The 18,526-nt window shown below is 53.4% G+C and overlaps 1 protein-coding gene across 7 annotated transcripts in view; it reads right to left on the bottom strand.

Moving 5' to 3' along the window:
- The window catches only part of ARNT2 (aryl hydrocarbon receptor nuclear translocator 2), a 156,962-nt gene that overhangs the window by 59,058 nt on the left and 79,378 nt on the right, over positions 1 to 18,526 (bottom strand). For 5 of the 7 annotated variants that reach the window (XM_032392058.1, XM_032392062.1, XM_032392061.1 and 2 more), the window contains 3 exons: positions 13,594 to 13,696; positions 11,211 to 11,276; positions 10,805 to 10,890 (listed from right to left, as the gene is read on the bottom strand). In XM_032392058.1, the coding sequence (XP_032247949.1) occupies positions 10,805 to 10,890; positions 11,211 to 11,276; positions 13,594 to 13,696 (255 nt within the window). Of the gene's footprint in view, positions 1 to 10,804; positions 10,891 to 11,210; positions 11,277 to 13,593; positions 13,697 to 15,588; positions 16,563 to 18,526 lie in introns of those variants that run through there. The other 2 variants (XM_032392055.1, XM_032392056.1) reach the window with 2 other exon arrangements.

Genomic DNA, 18,526 nt, shown 5'->3' with positions numbered 1-18,526 from the left:
ATATTTTGGGAAATGCTGACTTGCAGGTATGTTGCATTTCAGCATTCCTGCTGGTGACTCTAAAGAAACGGATCCCCCCTCTTTGCAAAGCAGAACTCTGAAGCTCAAAAGAGGAAACAGAGACCATTTGAGAAACTACCTGAACCTCCCAAATGACTGTGGAAACAACCAGAGGCTGAGCTCAGAGAAGTCTACGTCAGTACCAGAAACCAGTAGGGTTGCCATACGCAGACTCCCAGCCTGAGAAAGTCTGGGAGTGCGTGGTTCGGGCAAGACTGGACTGAGGGAAGAGCGGACCCAGCACAAGCCCGAGCCCGAAGAGAAAGGCCACCTGGGGTGTGTGTGGAAGGGCCCCAGTAAGGCCAACCTCTGAGCTTCGAGCTACAGTGGCTTGAGATTAATGCGGAATGGGGGTACATCATGAGGGACAGCCAGGCTTGAACCCACACATCCCAGAAGGCAGCATGGCGGCCGCATGCCAGTGGATCCTATCAGGGCCGTATGTGACTTCAGTCATCTCCTGCCCCCACCTCTGTCCTCAGGTGCAGACAAATGGACTCTTGGTCAGGTAACAGGAAAGGGAAGCAGTCCTCTTCTGCCCTTGCCAGGGCCTCACAGATCCTACTGGAACCCACATGGTCAGTGATGGAACCAGCCCCAAGCCCCAACAACGGACCATCACACGGCGGCCTCTGGAAGGCGAGCCACATGGGAAAATCACAAGCACGTGAAAAAGAGGAGACCGAGTGAAGGTATCACAGCAGATGCTCCCACTAAAGAAAAAGAGAGTTTCTTTATTAAAAAAAAAAAAAAAAAAAGAGGAGAGGAAAAACGCCCAAACTCAACGACCCAGCATGACACGAGAAGACATCATATTTACAAAAAGAGCACAGCTTTAATTCAGCAAGCGTTGAGTTCACATGAAACAGACCATTGCGGAGTTTTAAACAATTAAATGGGAAGCATACCTAGAGGATTCGGACTGAGAAACTCCCCCAAGAATTTGGAAGAAAAGGTTTTTAACCAACGTAAGCGGGAAATCGGTACGGCTGCAGGGGTGAGCGAAGCGGGCTGAGCAGCAGGGCAAGCTGGAAACATCTCGATGAGCTTCCCCATGGAGAAGAAAGACTCGAGTGTGCGAGCCACGACGGCCCACCCAGCACCAATTAAGACGAATGAAAACAGACCTACCCTGGGCGCCATCTGAGTGAAAGTCTTAAATTCCAGGGATGAACTCAAAACAACCTACAAATGTCACAGCGGGAAAAAGGAGAAGCAGGCTGCCCGGAAAAGAAAAACAAAAGCCCAGAGTCTCGGGCCTCTCGGAGAGGGAGCACCACGACCCAGGAGCTTCCGGGGCAGCCACGGGGGCGCCACAGGGGACGGCGTGGACGGTGGAGGAACTGGGAGTGATGCGCCCACTCCCTCTTCTTGCGAAGAGACTGAAGGCTCACCTGGCAGTGGGGAAGACAGAACACGGTGGAGGGAACGCGGTCTAGAGGGAATGACGGTGAGCCAGTGGGGCCGACCACGTATGGGTGACCAACTTCTCAAAACACAGATGACATAAGACAACGACCACGTATCTGAACTCTGCATTACGCATCTAAAGCCCCGGGTTATCTCCACGCCTATCAGCACAGGTGAGGGGAGGCAGTCTTGTGCACCCTTAAGCCCGGGGCCTCTGGAGTTGATCTGGGGCCCGAACCCCGCCAGCTGTGCACACGGCCTTCACCCGCTTCTGCAGCATCCCGCGTCCCCCCTCCATCTGCACGGCACGGCCCTGGTTCAGGCACCACGCTTTCTCCCTGCTGAGTCTCCTCCGGGCCCCTGGCCTTCGGGCCCATCCCCGCTCCTCCTCCCACTTTACTCCAGCATGCAGACTGATCTTGAAGAAGCTTCAGTGGCCTTCAGTGACACTCTGTGGAATGGAGAGCAGGGTCCACGCTCCCAGCCCGACCATGTCCCTCGCCAGCCGCAGTGAGCCACCCGTGCAGGCCGGCACAGCGAGCCGAGCACTGCGGTGAGAGCGTCAGGAAGGCCTGGTCTCGCAGCACAGCCAGCCCGCTCACGGCTGGAACCGGGCTAACGACGGCATGCGTGGGTCCTCTGCTGTCTCCTTGTGTGACAGGCGGCACTTCCTTAGGGTTCTGATAAAAATTAAACAGCGTTGGGGCGCCTGGGTGGCTCAGTCATTAAGCGTCTGCCTTCAGCTCAGGTCATGGTCCCAGGGTTCTGGGATCTAGCCCCGCATCGGGCTCCCTGCTCCGCGGGAAGCCTGCTTCTCCCTCTCCCACTCCCCCTGCCTGTGTTCCCTCTCTCACTGTGTCTCTGTCAAATAAATAAATAAAATCTTAAAAAAAAAAAAAAAAAATTAAACAGCGTCATGCACACAGAGACGGTTCCTAGAGCCCAGCAGGTGGTGAGCAGTCGCCTACGGAGCTGTGGTCATTATTCAAAGCCCAGGCCCTCACCCACGCTAGTTCTGCGCCTGCAAAGCATTTTTTCAATTAGGACATTCCTATGTCTCCTTCACGTCTGCGTTTCAGCTCGGGTGTTACCCTCTCCTTGCCTGTGGGGCTGTCAACGAGGGCTGGCCACAGCGAGGAGGACAGAGAGGCCAACCCTGACGCTCCCAGCAGATGGGCTCTCCCCCCTCCACCTGCCTCCCTACCTGTGCCTCTCTGATGACCCGTGACCCCAGGCCCTGCCGAGACCCGCACGCCTGCCTGTCTCCTCCACTGGACTGCGAGCTACGAGGGCAAGACCTGTGCCAGACAAGCCCGGGGTCCCCAGGGCCTCGCAAAGTGCCCGGCCCACGGCTGGACCTCGAGCACCTTCCCTGAAGGAGACAGAAAGGTGGCTTTGCCCTGCCCAGGAGCGAGGAGAGGAAGATGTCGGCCGCCGATGCTCTGGCCTTGCCGTCTGCCCAGGGGCATCGGACCGAGCGCCGTCTGCCCAGGGGCATCGGACCGAGTGCCCGAGCGGGAGCCGGCACCTGCCATGCTCGGATGTGCGTGTGGCCTCGGGCAGGACAGGGCGGCTGAGGGTCGAAGAGAGCAGGGATCCAGCCACCGGCTCGTGGGTCAGTGGCCTCAACTCAAGACAAAGCAGCTTTTGGAGATTTTCAAATGAAGGCAAGACACACACATTGTGTTCCACAAGCAAACTGCAAGAAGCGTGGGGATGAGCTCGTGGCCGGGCTGGGCTGTCTGGCGATGGGTCAGCGCTGGCCTGACCACAGCAGATTCTGGCCCAAACCCCCACATCACCTCAGGCCTCTGGCACGCTGTGGCCAAGGCTTACTGACAGCCCAGCAGCAGAGTGGGGGAAGCACCAGCCACGGAGCCCCCCCTTGACCGTGCAGGCCGGAGGGACGGGCTGGATCGAGTCAGGCTCCTCTCTCCTGGGTCGGACCGGGGCTCTCCTGCGCGGACACATGACCCGTTCTCCAGAGACCCCCCCACAACCGGATTGTCAGGGGATGGACCAAGCCGGTCAGAGCCCAGTTCCTGGAAGAGAGGCCTGCACGGAGGTGGCTTCTGGCTCGAGGCTGGATGTCCGTCTGAAATGCAGGTAGCAGGGTGATGACAACCAGGTGGGGTCAATAAATACCATCTTCCCAATGTCAAAATTCCCTGTGGACTCTGAACACACCTCACGAGGTATAAACTGCAACCTGTTGCAGGTGACTTCTTCACCCACTTACTCTGTTGACTGCAGTGTGTCTGTTTCTTCAGACGAAGCAGCTGCAGGATTTGAGGGGACGGTCTGTGGAACCCCACTCTTTCTTCCCGTCCCACCCAAACACTTAAAATGAAACCCATGTAGTACACGGTGCAGTGAGGGGAACCGGGAAGGCCACCGTGTCACAGATGGGGCTCGGAACACACCGGAGGGTGCGGTGGGGTCAGCGGGCCCCGAGCAGAGGTCTGAGTGCACGGCCAGCCGGCTCGGGAGGAGGCCCACGGGCCACACGCGGGTTGTCCAGGACTCCTTCCTGAGGCCCTTGTCGTCAGCTCCACAAAGTCTGCCTCATCTCCCCTCTAGAGATGTCCAAGGTTGCCTGTGGATATATTTTTGGCAACATGGGTGCTTAGGACTTCATCCTTTCTAACCACGTTTATAATTAAGGCGAGCAGAACATTCACAAGGCTCCATGCAAGTGGGGGGGGGGGGTGTTCGCTGTTCCAGTGCTCCCGTTCCCTGACCTTATCCTAGGGTGAGCATGCCAATGACCTCACTGCAGCCACCTCATCAAGGCCAGATGACTCTCTTCCCTCTTAAAAGACTTCAGGGAAAGTAGATTGTACAAACGCCTTTGGAAATTCTGGCACGAAATTCTTTCCCATATCCACCCCCTGGTCAACTATTCTTCTGTCTCATTCCTTCTTTCTCTCCTTTCTTCCTTTCATCCATCCGTCCATCTGCCCGTCCATCTGTCCAGTCTTCAGGAAATACATACTCTGAGCCAGGTCTGAGCTGAGCTGGGGCCAGGGAATGAACGCACCACGCACTCGGTCCTGAGAGATCTCGATGGGAAGCACAGTGTCACATGTGCTAAGAATGTAGTTATCAACCAAGGAACGGCGTGGCGTCCGCCACAGAGCACGGCAGCATCAGCTGAGGATCCCAGAGGCACGCTGCACTCATCACGTGTGGACGCAGGCTTGTCTTCCAGAACCTTCACCTTCACGGAAGCACAACAATGAAAGACGACAAAACAAAACCAAAACGCAAAAAAAAGATGTAATTTTTGAATTCAGTGCAAACCACTCAATCCGATCGTCTGGAACGGGCTTCAGAAAATTCAGACTGGCTTCTTCTTTTTCTTTTCTTTTTTTTAAGAGAGAGAGAGTGCGAGCAGGGGGGAGGCACAAAAGGAGAGAGAATCCCAAGCAGACTCCCCACTGAGCATGGAGCCCAATGTGGGGCTTGATGTCACGACCCTGAGATCATGACCTGAGCCGAAATCAAGAGCTGAGGCTTAACCAGCTGAGCCACCTGGATGCCCCCAGACGCACTTCTTTAAAACATCATTTTCTGTGATTATGAAAGTCACATAAAAGCTGGGCAAACGCAGGAGCGAAGAGAGAAGAGAAAAGTAAGGAGCAAGGAGCGCTCTGCTCCACAGGAAGGAGTCATAATGGGTAAGACTGTATGTACAATTTATCAATGCACAGATACACTACTCATTTCCGACAAAGCTAAACTTGGGATCACGATGTTTGTTGTATAACCTGCTCTTCTTTTTCACACTTCCTAGCACGTTGCTTCATTCTGAAGTAACCTTTGAAAGCATGCCTAGTTTGTGATCATCAGGTATCCCATCAAACAGATGCTCCATGCTGTTTTCAACCAACTCTGTCACTGAAATTTACACTAATTCAATGCTTTTACAATTATAAGTAATTCTTAAACATGTAACAGGCATCTCTGATTAAGTCCCTGGAATAAATTCCTACAAGTGCAATTCCTGTATGCTGGGGAATGCACATTTTAAAGCATTTGGTAACACTGCCAAATGAGTCTACAGAAAGGTCTGTACTGATTTATAATATTCTGACTGGCAGTACATCAAAGTGTGTGTTCTTCCGAACCTTTACCAATGCTGTGTATTTTGTCTTTTTTGATTTTTGCCATTTGATAGGTAAGAGAAGACCATATCAAATTATTTTAATTTGCAGTTCTAACAGGGAACTAAATTTTTCCCATCTGCTTAGTGTGTGTATGTATTTATATTTATACATGTTTTTAATACCCTGTTCATATCCTTTGCTCATTTCTCCCAATTGAGTTAAAATCTGCCTTTTGGTAACTTTCCTCTCTCGGTCCAAATTGTGCCTTCTGGAACTATCCTAAGTAAGATTAATTCCTCCTTCCTATGACACCCCCTCAAATGCTTCAAGACAGAAATCATGTCTTACTTTCTCCAAGATAAACACCCCGGCTCCTTCAACCCTTTCTCACTTGGCACAGTTACAAGGCGGTCACTGGGGGCTTCATGCTGAGTCCTGCTGTCCCATCACCTTGTCCACGCAAACACTCACGGGGACAGATCTCATGCGACTCCAGGAGAGCCTGCCCGGGGTCACCTGTGCTGGCTCTGGGTGTAGTCACCGGCCTACACCCTGGGCCTCAGACTCATCTCTTCTGCTCATCCACCAGGATCCTGAGTTAGACTCATGATGATCGTGGCATTTCTCATGATATTGTAGGCCTGCAGCCCAAATAAAGTGGTCAGAAGGAGAGTACTTGGAGGCCAGAAACAGGATGAGGAATCTGCCTGGTATAATGAGAATGATTAATGACTTCAGAAGAGGAAGACATTAAGAAAGGGATGGGCTCTTGGAACCAGGGTCCCAAGAGCTGGATTTGGTGGCACCGACCTGCCCTGGGACGAGCCTCCTCCTCCAGGAAGCTCTCCTGACCCTGGGGTCGCTTGGGGTGCGGGTCCCACCCCGTCCCCGGGGCTGGTTGCTTCACCACACTCCCCTGCGGTCGTCTGTGCTCGTGCTGGCCCCCCAGCCACGTGTCTCTGTGCTCCCCGAGGGACGGGCTCACGTCTGGTACTGGAGAGCCTTGCTCAACAAGGGGCACAATCCGGCCATCACGTGTGCTCCGTGAGCGGAGCAGCTGTGGGGAGTCTCTCTCCCGGATGTCCGCACCTTCCAATACAAATCTGGTCTCACAAGGACCTCAGGGGCTCACAGGTTCCCTGGGCAACGGACATGAGCGTCCGCGTCAGAGACCAGGTAACCCCACGGCATGACTGGATCGTGTCTGGGGAATACATCAGCTTCCGAGGGCTCTCCCACAGTCGCTGGGGCTGACCAATTCCAGAGCACCGTCAGGACTGTTTCTAGATCTCAGAGCTGAGGTCCAGGCTCTGAACAATGTGAAGGCAGTGCTGCTTTATGAGTTCTTGTCTCGAGTCTAGCCAGGGGCCTCGGGCAAGCAGCACCGCCACAATTTTGTGCGTTATGGTTTAAGTAGGAAAAAATATTTATAAATAAAAAATACATAAACTAAAAAATATATACACTTACATGTATATATGTCAAGTTGATATATGTATACATACAGCCAACATTAAATGCTGCCAACTCCTGGAAACATTAAATCAAACTTCGTGCTATGAACTGTTTACCTCAGCTGCTATTACCTGACAGAGCACATCTGGATTTCAACACAGATTTACAAGGTATGCTAAAAGGCAAGAAAAAAACACAGCCTAAGGAGACAAAGTGAGCAACATTACCGGACTCAGTTATGACACAGACCTTGAGATTACTAGACAGGGAATTTAAAATAACTATAATTACTATGTTAAGAGCTCTAAAGGGAGAGCAGACAATAGCAAAAACAGATAGCTAATGCAAGCAGAGGGATGGAAACTCCAGGAGGAAAGCAGAAGGAAATGCTAGAAATAACAAACACTGTAGAAATGAGGACTGCCTTTGATAGATCGTCAGTAGACTGGACATTGCCAAGGAAAGACTCAGTGAGCTTGAAGACATGTTGATTGAAACTCCCAAAACTAAAAGGCAAAGTGAAAAAAAAGAGTGAAAAAAATCCAGAACACTATACCCTCAACTCATAGTACAATTTCAAATGATATAATGCATGTGCAATCACAATACCAAAGAGAGAAGAAAGAGAATAGAACCAATGGAATATGTGAAGAAACAATGTCTGAGAATTTTTCAAAATTAATGACACCAAACCACAGACACAGGAAGCTCAGACATGACCAAGCAGTATAAATAACCAAAAAGCAAAACAAAATGAACTACTGAGGCATGTCATAGAACTACTGAGGTTTTTTGCAGAAAACCGAAAGACAAAAAAGTCTTGAAAGAAGCCAGAAAATTTAAAAACAAAAACAAAAAAGTCCCACACCATCTGTAAAAACAAAGGATAAGAGTTCTGTGGGCTTCCCATCAGAAACCACGGACACAGAAGAGAGAGTATTCATTCATTCATTCATTCATTCATCAGCAGGCTCCACGCCCAGCATGGAGCCCAACGTGGGACTCAAACTCACAACTGTGAGATCGAGACCTGAGCTAAGATCAAGAGTCAGATACTTAACCGACTGAGCCACCCAGGTGCCCCAAGAAGAGAGAATATTTAAAATGTTGGAGGAAAATAAACACCAACCTAAAATCCTATGTCCAGTAAAATTATCCTTCAAGAGTGAAGGAGAAATAATGACTTTCTGTGAAAAACAAAAATAGAGTGAATTCATCGCCAGCAGAGCTGTCCTGCAAGAAATGTTAAAAGAGGTTTTTCAGGAAGAAGGAAACTGTGTGGGTTAGAAACACGGATCCGCATAAAGGAAGAGTGTCAGAGAAAGAATAAATTCAGGTAAAATAAACTTTTTTATTTTTATTATTCTTAATTGAGCTAATATATTTCTGTGTGTTCCGAGTAATAATGGTAACATTATGTGTAGGGTGATGAGGCCCATGCCACGTGGGAGCAGAGCCGCAGGTGAGGAGGGAGGGCGAAGGAAAGACGAGTGACAGGGTCCTTGCAGTACTCACAAAGTGGTACAACAGTACTTGAAAGTGGATTTACATTAGCTGTAAATGTGTATTTCACACCTAGGGCAAACAATAAAGATATATATATTTTTAAAGATTTTATTTATTTTAGAGAGGGGGGGGCGAGCAAGGGGAGGGGCAGACGGAGAGAGAGAATCTCTAGCAGACTCCCCGCTGAGCACGGAGCCTGACGTGGGGCTCAGATTTCGTGACCTTGAGGTCACGACCTGAGCCGAAATCAAGAGTCGAACGCTCAACCAACTGAGCCACCTAGGTCCCCCAATAAATATATTTTTAAAGAAACCCATAATTGATATGCTAAGATAGGAGAGAATATGAAATCCTATCAAATGTTCAATGAAAACTAGAGAAGGCGGAGAGGGGGAAAAGAAAAGAACAAATACAATGAATAGAAAAGACGCTAAGCATTAATCAAAGTATATCGATAATCACATTAAATGTGAATGGTTTAAACACACCAATTAAAAGGCAGATTGTCAGAGTGGGTAAAAACACTAGACCCAACGACATGTTGTCTACAAGGAACTCACTGTAAATATGATGACACAGTTAGGCCAGGAGCAGAAGGATGGAGAAAAACATACCATGCTAATACTAATCCAAAGAACACTGGAGAGGCTGTATTATTTTCAGACAAAGTAGAATTCAGAGCAAGGAAACTTATCAGGGATAAGGAAGGGCATTACATAACGACAAAGGGGTCAATTCTCCGAGAAGACACAAAAACCCTCAATGTGTATGAACCAAACAACAGAGCATCAAGAGATGGGAGGCAAACAAGGGCAAAACTCCCAGAAGGAGAAGGCAAATCCTGTCTCTGTTATAGTTGGAGACTTCAACGCCCCTCCCTCAGGGACTGATACATTGAACAGGTAAATAATAAGGACACAGTTGTCCTTTTTTTTTTTTTTTAAAGATTTTATTTATTTATTTGACAGAGAGACACAGCGAGAGCAGGAACACAAGCAGGGGGAGTGGGAGAGGGAGAAGCAGGCTTCCCGCTGAGCAGGGAGCCCGATACGGGGCTCGATCCCAGGACTCTGGGATCATGACCTGAGCCGAAGGCAGACGCTTAACGACTGAGCCACCCAGGCGCCCAAGGACACAGTTGTCCTTAACAGCATTATCGATCAACCTGATCTTACGGACACTTAACAAATACTCAACAGCAGAATCACAACGTTCTCCAGCAGGCTGGAACATTCCCGGAGGCAGACCACCTTCCGGGCCACCAAGCGTACACAGAGAGCCCAACTCTGCATATATTCTTTGGCTTAAGAGACAGACTGAGCTATAACTCACACCGCAGACTGTGCCGTCGTCCAGCGTACAGTTCAGTGGTTTTTCAGACTGTGGAGTTGTGCAACCTCTACCGCTATCTGATTTCAGAACATCTGTGTCACCTTGAAAAGAAACGCTGTACCCACAGTCACTCCCGGCACCCGGAAACCACAAATCTACTTTCTGTAGGGAAGGATTTGCCGTGTGTGGGTACTGCACATAAATGGAATCAGATCACATGCTGCCTGCGTGTCTGCCTTCTTTGGCCTAGCATGACGCTTTCCAGGGTCACCAATATGGTGGCACGGATCCCTGACTGGCTGGATAACATTTCGTTGTACGGATACTCCACTTTTTATTTATCCTTCACCAGCTGATGCACACATTCGGCTGCTTCCACACTCTGGCCACTAACGGGGCTGTGAACGTTCACGTGCATGTTTCTCTGCAGACAAATGCTTTGGGTTCTCCTGAGCGCACCCAGGAGTGGGACTCCTCCGTCACAGGGCAGCTCTACGTCTAACACCGTGAGGACCGTCCATCCGGTTCCTCAACCAGCTGCACCATTTTACATTCCCACCAGCGCCGCTGAGGATTGCCAGGGTCTCCACACGCTCACCAGCACCCGCGGCTGTCCGTCTGTCTGTCTGAACCATCCCAGTGAGTGTCGGAGGTATCATGTGAAATGCCACCATGATTTCACCCAGGGCTCTGGGTGACAGAACTCAGAAACGGCTGAGGCTCCCACCACCCTTGCAGGATTGCTCTTTGCAGAAACCTTCGCTTCAAGAAGCAGGAGTTTTTCCATTTACAAAGATTATTATGTTCTAACCACAAAGAAAAATAAGAATATCTTACTGCCTCTTTCCATAGGATTACATCCCTAGCGGGGAAGCAGTGTTAGGTGAGAAGAGCGCCTGACTCCCTTGGGATGAACATGTGGCCTCACTTACCTGCCGGGGGCCACGCCTTGATGTACCCCGTGCAGTGGACCACAGCATACTGGGCCTCCCCTTCTTTCACGGGACCAAGGCCGTTCCTAAAGAAAGAGTGTTCGTGAGACGGCTCTCAGCCCCTGGCGGGAAGGCAAGGTCACCGATGGGTCCTCTGTGATCTAAGCTCCTGGGGTCGCGCCTGCCTTGTGGGTCTGAATGTTGCCTTCCCCCCAGCCTGCCTTCCCTCCTGCGAAGCTGCACCCAGCTCCCCTCCCCGCTCAGCCCTGCAGCCCCAGCCCGGATGTGCGCACCACACGCCCCTCCCTGCACTCGGCCCCTCTTCAGGTCCCGCCACCCCCCAGCTCAGCGCACTTAGGCTTTCTAGCAGCGTGGCCCCAAACACACGTCAGAAAAGCCTACTGACCTGAACCTTTTCCTCATGGTGGTTATTCTGTTTAGAGGGAGGTGATCCAAAGGAGCGTTTCCACACCTGAGATTCGAGAAATCATTACAGTGAGTAAAGACCCAAGTTTATGAAGCCCGGAGTGTTGCAGTCAGAAAGGTGGGTCTGATCTGATGCTCACACACCGATCCGGGTGAGCCCAACAGCCGGTTCCCTTCCAAAGTGTCGAAGCGGGCTTGTGCACCCGGGGACCTGGATTGTCCCTGAAGGCCAGGGCAGTGTGACCCACTGGGCAATGCTTGGGGCCCAGCCCGGAGGCTGGAGACACAGAAGGACTCCAGGGGATCTTGGCCACGCTCCAAGCTGCAGACTCACGTCTGTGGCACTGGGTGGCTTTTGGGAAAGCAGGGAAGTGGGGGATGACCGCAGTAGTGTCTCTTCACGTCTCAGCGGAGACAGCAACTCAAAACACATGGTGCCCGCTGGTGACAAGAAACATCTTCTCGGGCTTGGGCTGCAGTCGTGGGACCCTCCCTCCCACCTGCCCCGTTCTGCTGGAGAGTAACAGGGCCGCCACGGCCCCTGATGGCAAAGGGCAGAGTGGGGACAGAGGGCAGAGCGGCCTTTCCAAGGGTCCTTCCAGGGAGGCCAGGCCACTCTGGGGGGGCCTTTCCCGCCTCTCTCCTCCATGGCCCCCCAGGCTCTGAACAGCCTGGTCTGCACTGTGGCCAGAGCTGGTGGCCACTTGGTCTACCCCACCTCACGTGGGCTCCCTGTTCCCAACTCCACGACAGCTAACGCTCTGGGTGTCTTCTACTCAACACGGCCAAGGTAAGGGTCCAACTGTCCTCTGAGCCCTGGGGCCGCTGTCGGCACACGCGTGTCCCCCGAGCAGGGCCAATCCAGGACCCCGCCGCCTGGGCGAGCTCGCCTGGCTCTCAGCATCTTCCTAAAACTAACCCACTTTATTTGGAGGGCAAGGTCGTGCGCTCGGCAGACAGCAATGCCGCCCGCCTCACAGGTGAATCCGGGTCGTGTGGCGCCACTTGGACAGTGCCCCCCGGAGCCCCCCAGGGCAGGGAGGGGGCTGCCTGAGTTGTCGTGATGGGGCAGTGCTCACAGCATGGAGGCTACTCACAGACGCTCCCAGGGAGGGCATTCACGGGGGGACGGCTTGGGGCTGCTGGCACGGCTGTGCCCTGCTGACCGAGGCACCCGTGTGTCGTGCCAATGGCCTCCCATCTCATTCAGAGGAAAAGCTGATGTCTTATGACTGACGTCCCAACCTTACTGACGACCGTTCCCCTCACCACGCCCTGTTCACTCTGCTCCACGAGAGTAGCCTTCTGGTTCCTTGAGCATGATGAGAACATCCCTGCCTCAGGGCCTTTGCACTTGCTGTTCCCTCTACCTGGTGTTTTCTTTCCCCAGACAGTCCCAGGTCTCCACTCAAAATGTCACCGTATCAATGGGAGCTCCCCTCATCTACCTACAAACTAACACATAAACTAGTAACTCCTACTCCTTCCCGGTCCTTCTTCCATTTGTTTCATTTTCCTCAACAGCACTCACCACCAGCGGGCATTCCAAGTATCTACGTGGTACTTCCGTCTCCCTGACTGAAGTGATGCTCTAGACGCTCGGGGTTTTGTTTGCTTTATTCCGTGCTGAGCCCTGGCACCCTGACAACCACCTGGCGCAGGCAGGCCCGCAATATAAACGTGTCCAATAACTGAATGAATGAATGAGAACCATCACCTCGTTTCAGAGCCCCCAGAATCCCACACACCAGGCAGACTCCCCGTCAGGCAGCTCCCGACAGGGCTTCGGGGTATAGGACGGTCTCAGCTAGATGTGAAGTCTCAAAACCCCAGTGCTTTCCTCTTCAGGGACAGAAACTTCTCTAATTACCCCCAAGGTCAGTCACTCCTGCATGTCCTCAGCAGCCACGTGCCAGCCACACTGCTGCAGGCCACGGGGGCGCAGGGAAGCTAACTCGGGGCACTCGCAGGACCGAGATACTTACACCGAGAACATCAATCGACACTATCAAACTTAAATTCTAATTAAAATGTATGATTTAGCACAGGAAACCCAAAACTATGAAACCGACCGATCTTACATAAACTGTGTTGAGAAATGCGGAGCCGGGAGGGCTTGAAGAACCGGTAGGAAGTTGAGACCTAGGGGACAGGGGAAGCCAACCCGGGAGTGGGCAGAACGCGGCGGGAAGTCAGGCAAAGCGGGACGGGAGGACGAGGGACGAGGGTCCTCCCAGACGGACCGCGGGGGCTGCAGGCTCGCAGGCCACAGCTGGGACCCCGATGTGGGGCAGCAGCAGAGCCCATGGCAGGACAGAAGGAGTGGACCACCCACAGCCACGGCCCCCCGGCACCCCACACACCTCATCCTGCAGATGAAGGACCTCCGTGAGCCCATGCACATCCTCATGGAAGACTGCTGCCCCTCTTTCTTGACCGTCCCCGTCTTCAGGTCCAGGATCCGGCCTAAGTGAGAGAGGGACACAGGTGTAAGCCTCTGCCTTCGATGGGGGTGCGGGGTCGGGAGGGGGGGAGAGCTTTCTCCAAACACTCTGCAAATGAGGACAGACAGGGCTGCGCAAATTGTTTCTTGGATCCCCAGCATTCTGTCTGGGAGCATGCGGAGCCACAAAATCCATATGGTTCTAAATGCCCCGTCTTCTTCGGAGGGCTGTCTACACCTGCTGTTCCCGCTCCTTCGGATGCCACCGTCTGGAGTGATTCCAAGTCGGTTTCTCCCCATTACTTCATGGAGACAGCATTTGCCAAAGTTGCCAGAAACTTCCTTGCTGCTGATCCCAACACCCACTTTCCTTGGTCTCCGCTCCTCTCCTCCCTCCCCTCACCCCTCAGCGACCTCAGCTAGGCCACTGAGTCTCCTCCCCCTGGGCACCCCGACCAATTTTACCCACTCCAGGGATGGCGGCCTGGATGACGCTGATAATCCCATGCACACGCCTCTAGCACCACCCCTCCATCCCCCCGGCCCCCGACCATCACCACCACCTCCCACTCCTCCCCGACGTCAGCAAATGCACCGCCATCCACACGCAAGTCAAGCTCGGAAGGCCAGACGCCCTGTGGGAGTCCTCCCCTCCGTCACCCCCTGCACGCCCACCGGTCTGTCCATCTCCTCTGCCTGCCTGCCATCCCTCAACGGAGACTCACGGGCTCCCAGCCTCCAGCCTCCTGCCGGGGCGCCTCGCACACGGCCCCCGGCTGTGCCCACAGCACGCACCTGACTGCCCACCTATGGGAGCTCCTCACGGGGTGCTTTGGAACTTGGCCCTGTCCCGCCTGGGCCTTGCCCCCACGGCCCGCCCTCCGGCATCCTACAGAAGTCTCCCTCTACAACACAAAACGGCCACGGCTCCATCACGCGTGTGACCCGGGCACTCAGCCTTGCTGGCCCATGGTGGCTTTGTTTGTTTTTTCTTTTTCTGCAAAATGGAGGCATCAGATCTCGTGCTCAGGATTGCGGTGATGGTGTGTGTGATCTCAAACGATCACGTCACACTCCTTGAAAACCTTCCATGCTCCCCACTACGGATTCTCAATAAACCCCAGGTCCCTCTGCCCACCGTGAAGGGCCCCCCCCAGATCTGCCCTCTGGGGCTGCACCTGCCGCACCCCACCTGCCCCTTCCCCCGCTGCTCCAACCCCGCCCAGCTCAGCCAGCTCGCTGTCCCTACCCGCCCCCTTGTGCTGCTCTGCCTCCTGAGGCTCTGGGCCTTCCCAGTAGCTCCCCCTTCCCTTTGCCCACCTCCTGCTTATTGTCCCAACTTACCCCTGCATTTATTAAATGCCTACAATCTGCTGGGCACCCTAGAAGCACAGAGTTAATCAGGCAGAGGACATGAGAGTCTAGCAGGTGAACAGACAGCAAAACCCAAAGAACAGGATGGGGGGCGGGGGAGGGAAGCGGGGACGCTGTCAGGTGGGGATAAATGCTCTAAACAAAAATAACGCAGAGGAGGAATAAAGACTTGACCAGAGACCCACCCCTTTGCAACAAATCACTCAATGGGTTCCCAGCACTTGAAATCACAAGGGCCCTGAGGAAGACCCCCCCCCCCGGGGCCAGGGTCTCACGGCGCCAGGGGGAGAGGGTGTGCAGGGCGGGGGGGGCCAGCGCCTGGGGGGCTCTCCCTGGGCTGGAGCTGGTGCCTCGCGGGCTGTCCCCCCCCAGCACCCACAGCGGTAGCGGGCGCACGGCCGTGCCCACGGTGGCCCGAACATCTTCAGGCAGGACGCGCCCACCAGACTTGAGCCCCGCGGAGAGGCCCGCGCCCCGTCTGCCAAGGGCTGTGGCGCTGCCCGAGCGGGGGCCCCGGCGGCGGCCGCCCCAGGGCTGACACCTGTCTGTCCACTCGCAGACGGCTGCTCCTTGCGGCTGTTTCCAGGGGAAACTGTCACTCGCTGTATCATCGACCAAACGGCAAGTGGTTTCAGCTGTGAAGCAGGCCGGCCTGAGAGTCTGTCAAATTCCAAAGTGCTCTGAAAATAAACCACGGCTGCGTAACACACGAGCCCTGGAATATGAGGAAATGAGAAAACACGTTTCCATGATCTGGAAAGGACCCCGAGAGACGAGCTGCCACGTTTGCTTCTCCAGTTTCCTCGGGCACAGGGAGCCCCCTTTCCAGGCTCCTTGGGGAAAGCACGCTTAGCTTTACACAGCGGATGTGTTCCTGAAAGGTGGTCCGTGAAACTGGGTTTTTGACAAATCTGAAAGCAGCGGAGACGTACGGAGGCAAGTGGCCGCCCCCCAACACTGGGCAGTGAGTCCCGGGAAAGGGGACCGGGGATCACGCTCCGTCCCACCAGCAATGGGGCGTCGGGCTTACTTGCAACGGGGCTCCCCTGCAGGGAAGGGGACACGGAGATGTGGCTGCTACGCGCTTTGCTTCCAGTCTTCTCTCCTGGCCCACAGAACCCTCGGGTCTGCTTAGAACCATGGGGCTGGATTCCCAGGGCTGGTCCCAGTGGGTCCCTCAAAGCACAATCAGTCCGACTCCTTCCAGAGTCCAACCTCATCCCCGGGGTCGGAGGACTCACTCTGCAATGCTGTCCCGGAGCGGCCCCACCACCAATCAATCCCAGCCTGCTCCCCTCGGCGGATGCTGAACCCCCAGCCACGTGGCCACCTCTCATCTCCGTACTCCTCATGCATGATCCCTGCTCCCCTCCTCCCCTCTGGGGTGCTCTCTGGAATGCCCATTCGGCAACAGACAGACTCCTACACCCTCGGCTTCTTTCAGAAGTTCCCTGAACCCCAAGTTAGCAGACGAGCCCGACTGACTGCTTCCCCAGCAGCATGTCTTCCAGAGAGGGGGCGTACCCTCCCATAACCCAGATGCCACATGGTCAGAGGTGGGCCTGCCTCTTCCTCTGGCCCCAGAGCCCTTCCACACGGCACTCCTGTCTATAACCCGCAGCTCCTTCCAGACTCATGGGTCTGCCTGGCGCACCTGCTACGTCTCGGTCTTCCCACCCGCAGGTCACTCCTCGTCCACATCAGACTCCAGCTTGTTACACGTCTTTCTCTTCACCTCCAGGCCTGCCCGTCATCGGACTTGGTCCCAGCACCCACATGGAGGATCCCCCAACATCCCCACTCAGCGCTTGCCCTCCTCCCCATGGCAGCCACCTCTCCCACCACGACGTTCTGGAATATGAGGCATCCAAAATTTTACATTCGATCATGCTGGCAGTCCTCCCACTCTGGTCCCCGCGTCACCAAGAGTCCAGCATCTGAGCCCTCAACACCTGTGGGCTTCCTTCCGTATGTAAGTGATGGGCTTCCCTCCGGGCGTGGATCTGTGGATCCGCTCTCAGAGCGAGCAGGGCCCACGGGGAACCATGGCCAGCTGTGGCCCAGAGGCCCAGCCATCTTCCCACACAAGCAGCAGCTGTGGGAGATGTTTTCCTGGACTTGATGCACGGAGGAGAACCATTTGTGAGTGAATGGCAGAGCCCAGCCTGAAGTATCCTATTCCAGAATGAAGAGGCAGCCAGGATCAGAGGCGCAGCCCCTGTGTGAGTGGGTTATGGGGGTTTGAGCAGGCTGCTCCACGTTCTTGCAAGTGGAAGTCAGGACCAGACACGCCTGTTCTGAGGGTTATGTGGAGAGCTGAAGACTTACATGCAGAAGCTCAGTCAACCCCCTTCAAGAATGAGAATACAAGCAGTTGGCGGCTCCAGGCAGCAACCCCGTGAGCTCCAAGATGACAACAGCGCCCTGGACTGGAGCGCCATAGGTCGGGGGGACTCCCCTACTATCAGCCCAGCCCTGGCCTCCAGGCTTCTCTGAGTGAAGAGGGCCTTCTGGAAGGTTCTAGAATACTGCACACAACACTGTCTCCGGCTTAAAGGTTGAAGAACTACTTAATTTCCCCTTAAAGTGCTTTTATTCTAAAACTAAAGTAGTCTTTTGGAAAAATCAAATACACGCACACATACACACACGCACAGTAAAAACCCCAGACAATCTTCCTGTCCAGACAAAAACACTATTAACAGCTGGGCACATTTCCTGAAAATCTTTTTCTACGCATGCCTACTCTTTCTTTTCATCAGCGGAAGTGCCACGGTATGTATCTTCCCACCTTATGTCACAACATAAACTCACAAGAAGGTAACCATGAACGTTATTTGAAAGGCTCTAAAGCATCATTTTGCATAGATGACTGACCATTGGACACGAAGTTCTTTCCAGGCCTTCCACATGGCAAATAATGCCGTGGTCAGTAACTGGGTGGAAAAAATACATATATATCCATACCATCTTAGGACAGATTCCCAAAAATGGAATTACTGCATCACATGTGGATAGGCTGTCAACACCAACACCTGGTCTACTCTAAGCCTTGCGTGAACCTACGGTGAGTTCTGGACTCCACTCCGTGTTTCCAATCCATGACACGGGGAGAATTATTCACATCCCAGGGATTTCAAAGACAATTTTTCTAAGTCGAAAGCATAAAATGCCCTAGAACAGGAGTTGGCAAACTGTGACATCTGACCCCAACCTGGCTCACTCTCCCTGTTACTTAAATATGTACTGGAACCCGGCCACAGACATTTACTGATTTATTTACTGTCTCCGGCTACTTTCCTATTACGATGGTCGGGCTGAGCAGTTATGAAAGAAACTCTAGGACTCAGAAAGCCTAACATCTCGACTACCCGGCCCTTGACAAAACACATTTGCTGACTGCTAGGTTGGAAGAATGCTCACAGATTCCAACGACAGAGCACCTTTCTCTGTGGGCAAAGGGCCCTTCCGTCAGTTTT

The sequence above is a fragment of the Phoca vitulina genome, unplaced genomic scaffold (assembly GCF_004348235.1).
Source record: "Phoca vitulina isolate PV1807 unplaced genomic scaffold, GSC_HSeal_1.0 scaffold65, whole genome shotgun sequence".
Taxonomy (NCBI): Eukaryota; Metazoa; Chordata; class Mammalia; order Carnivora; family Phocidae; genus Phoca; species Phoca vitulina.
Note: the sequence above shows the minus strand (reverse complement) of the source record. Positions and strands in the feature narration are given on the sequence as shown.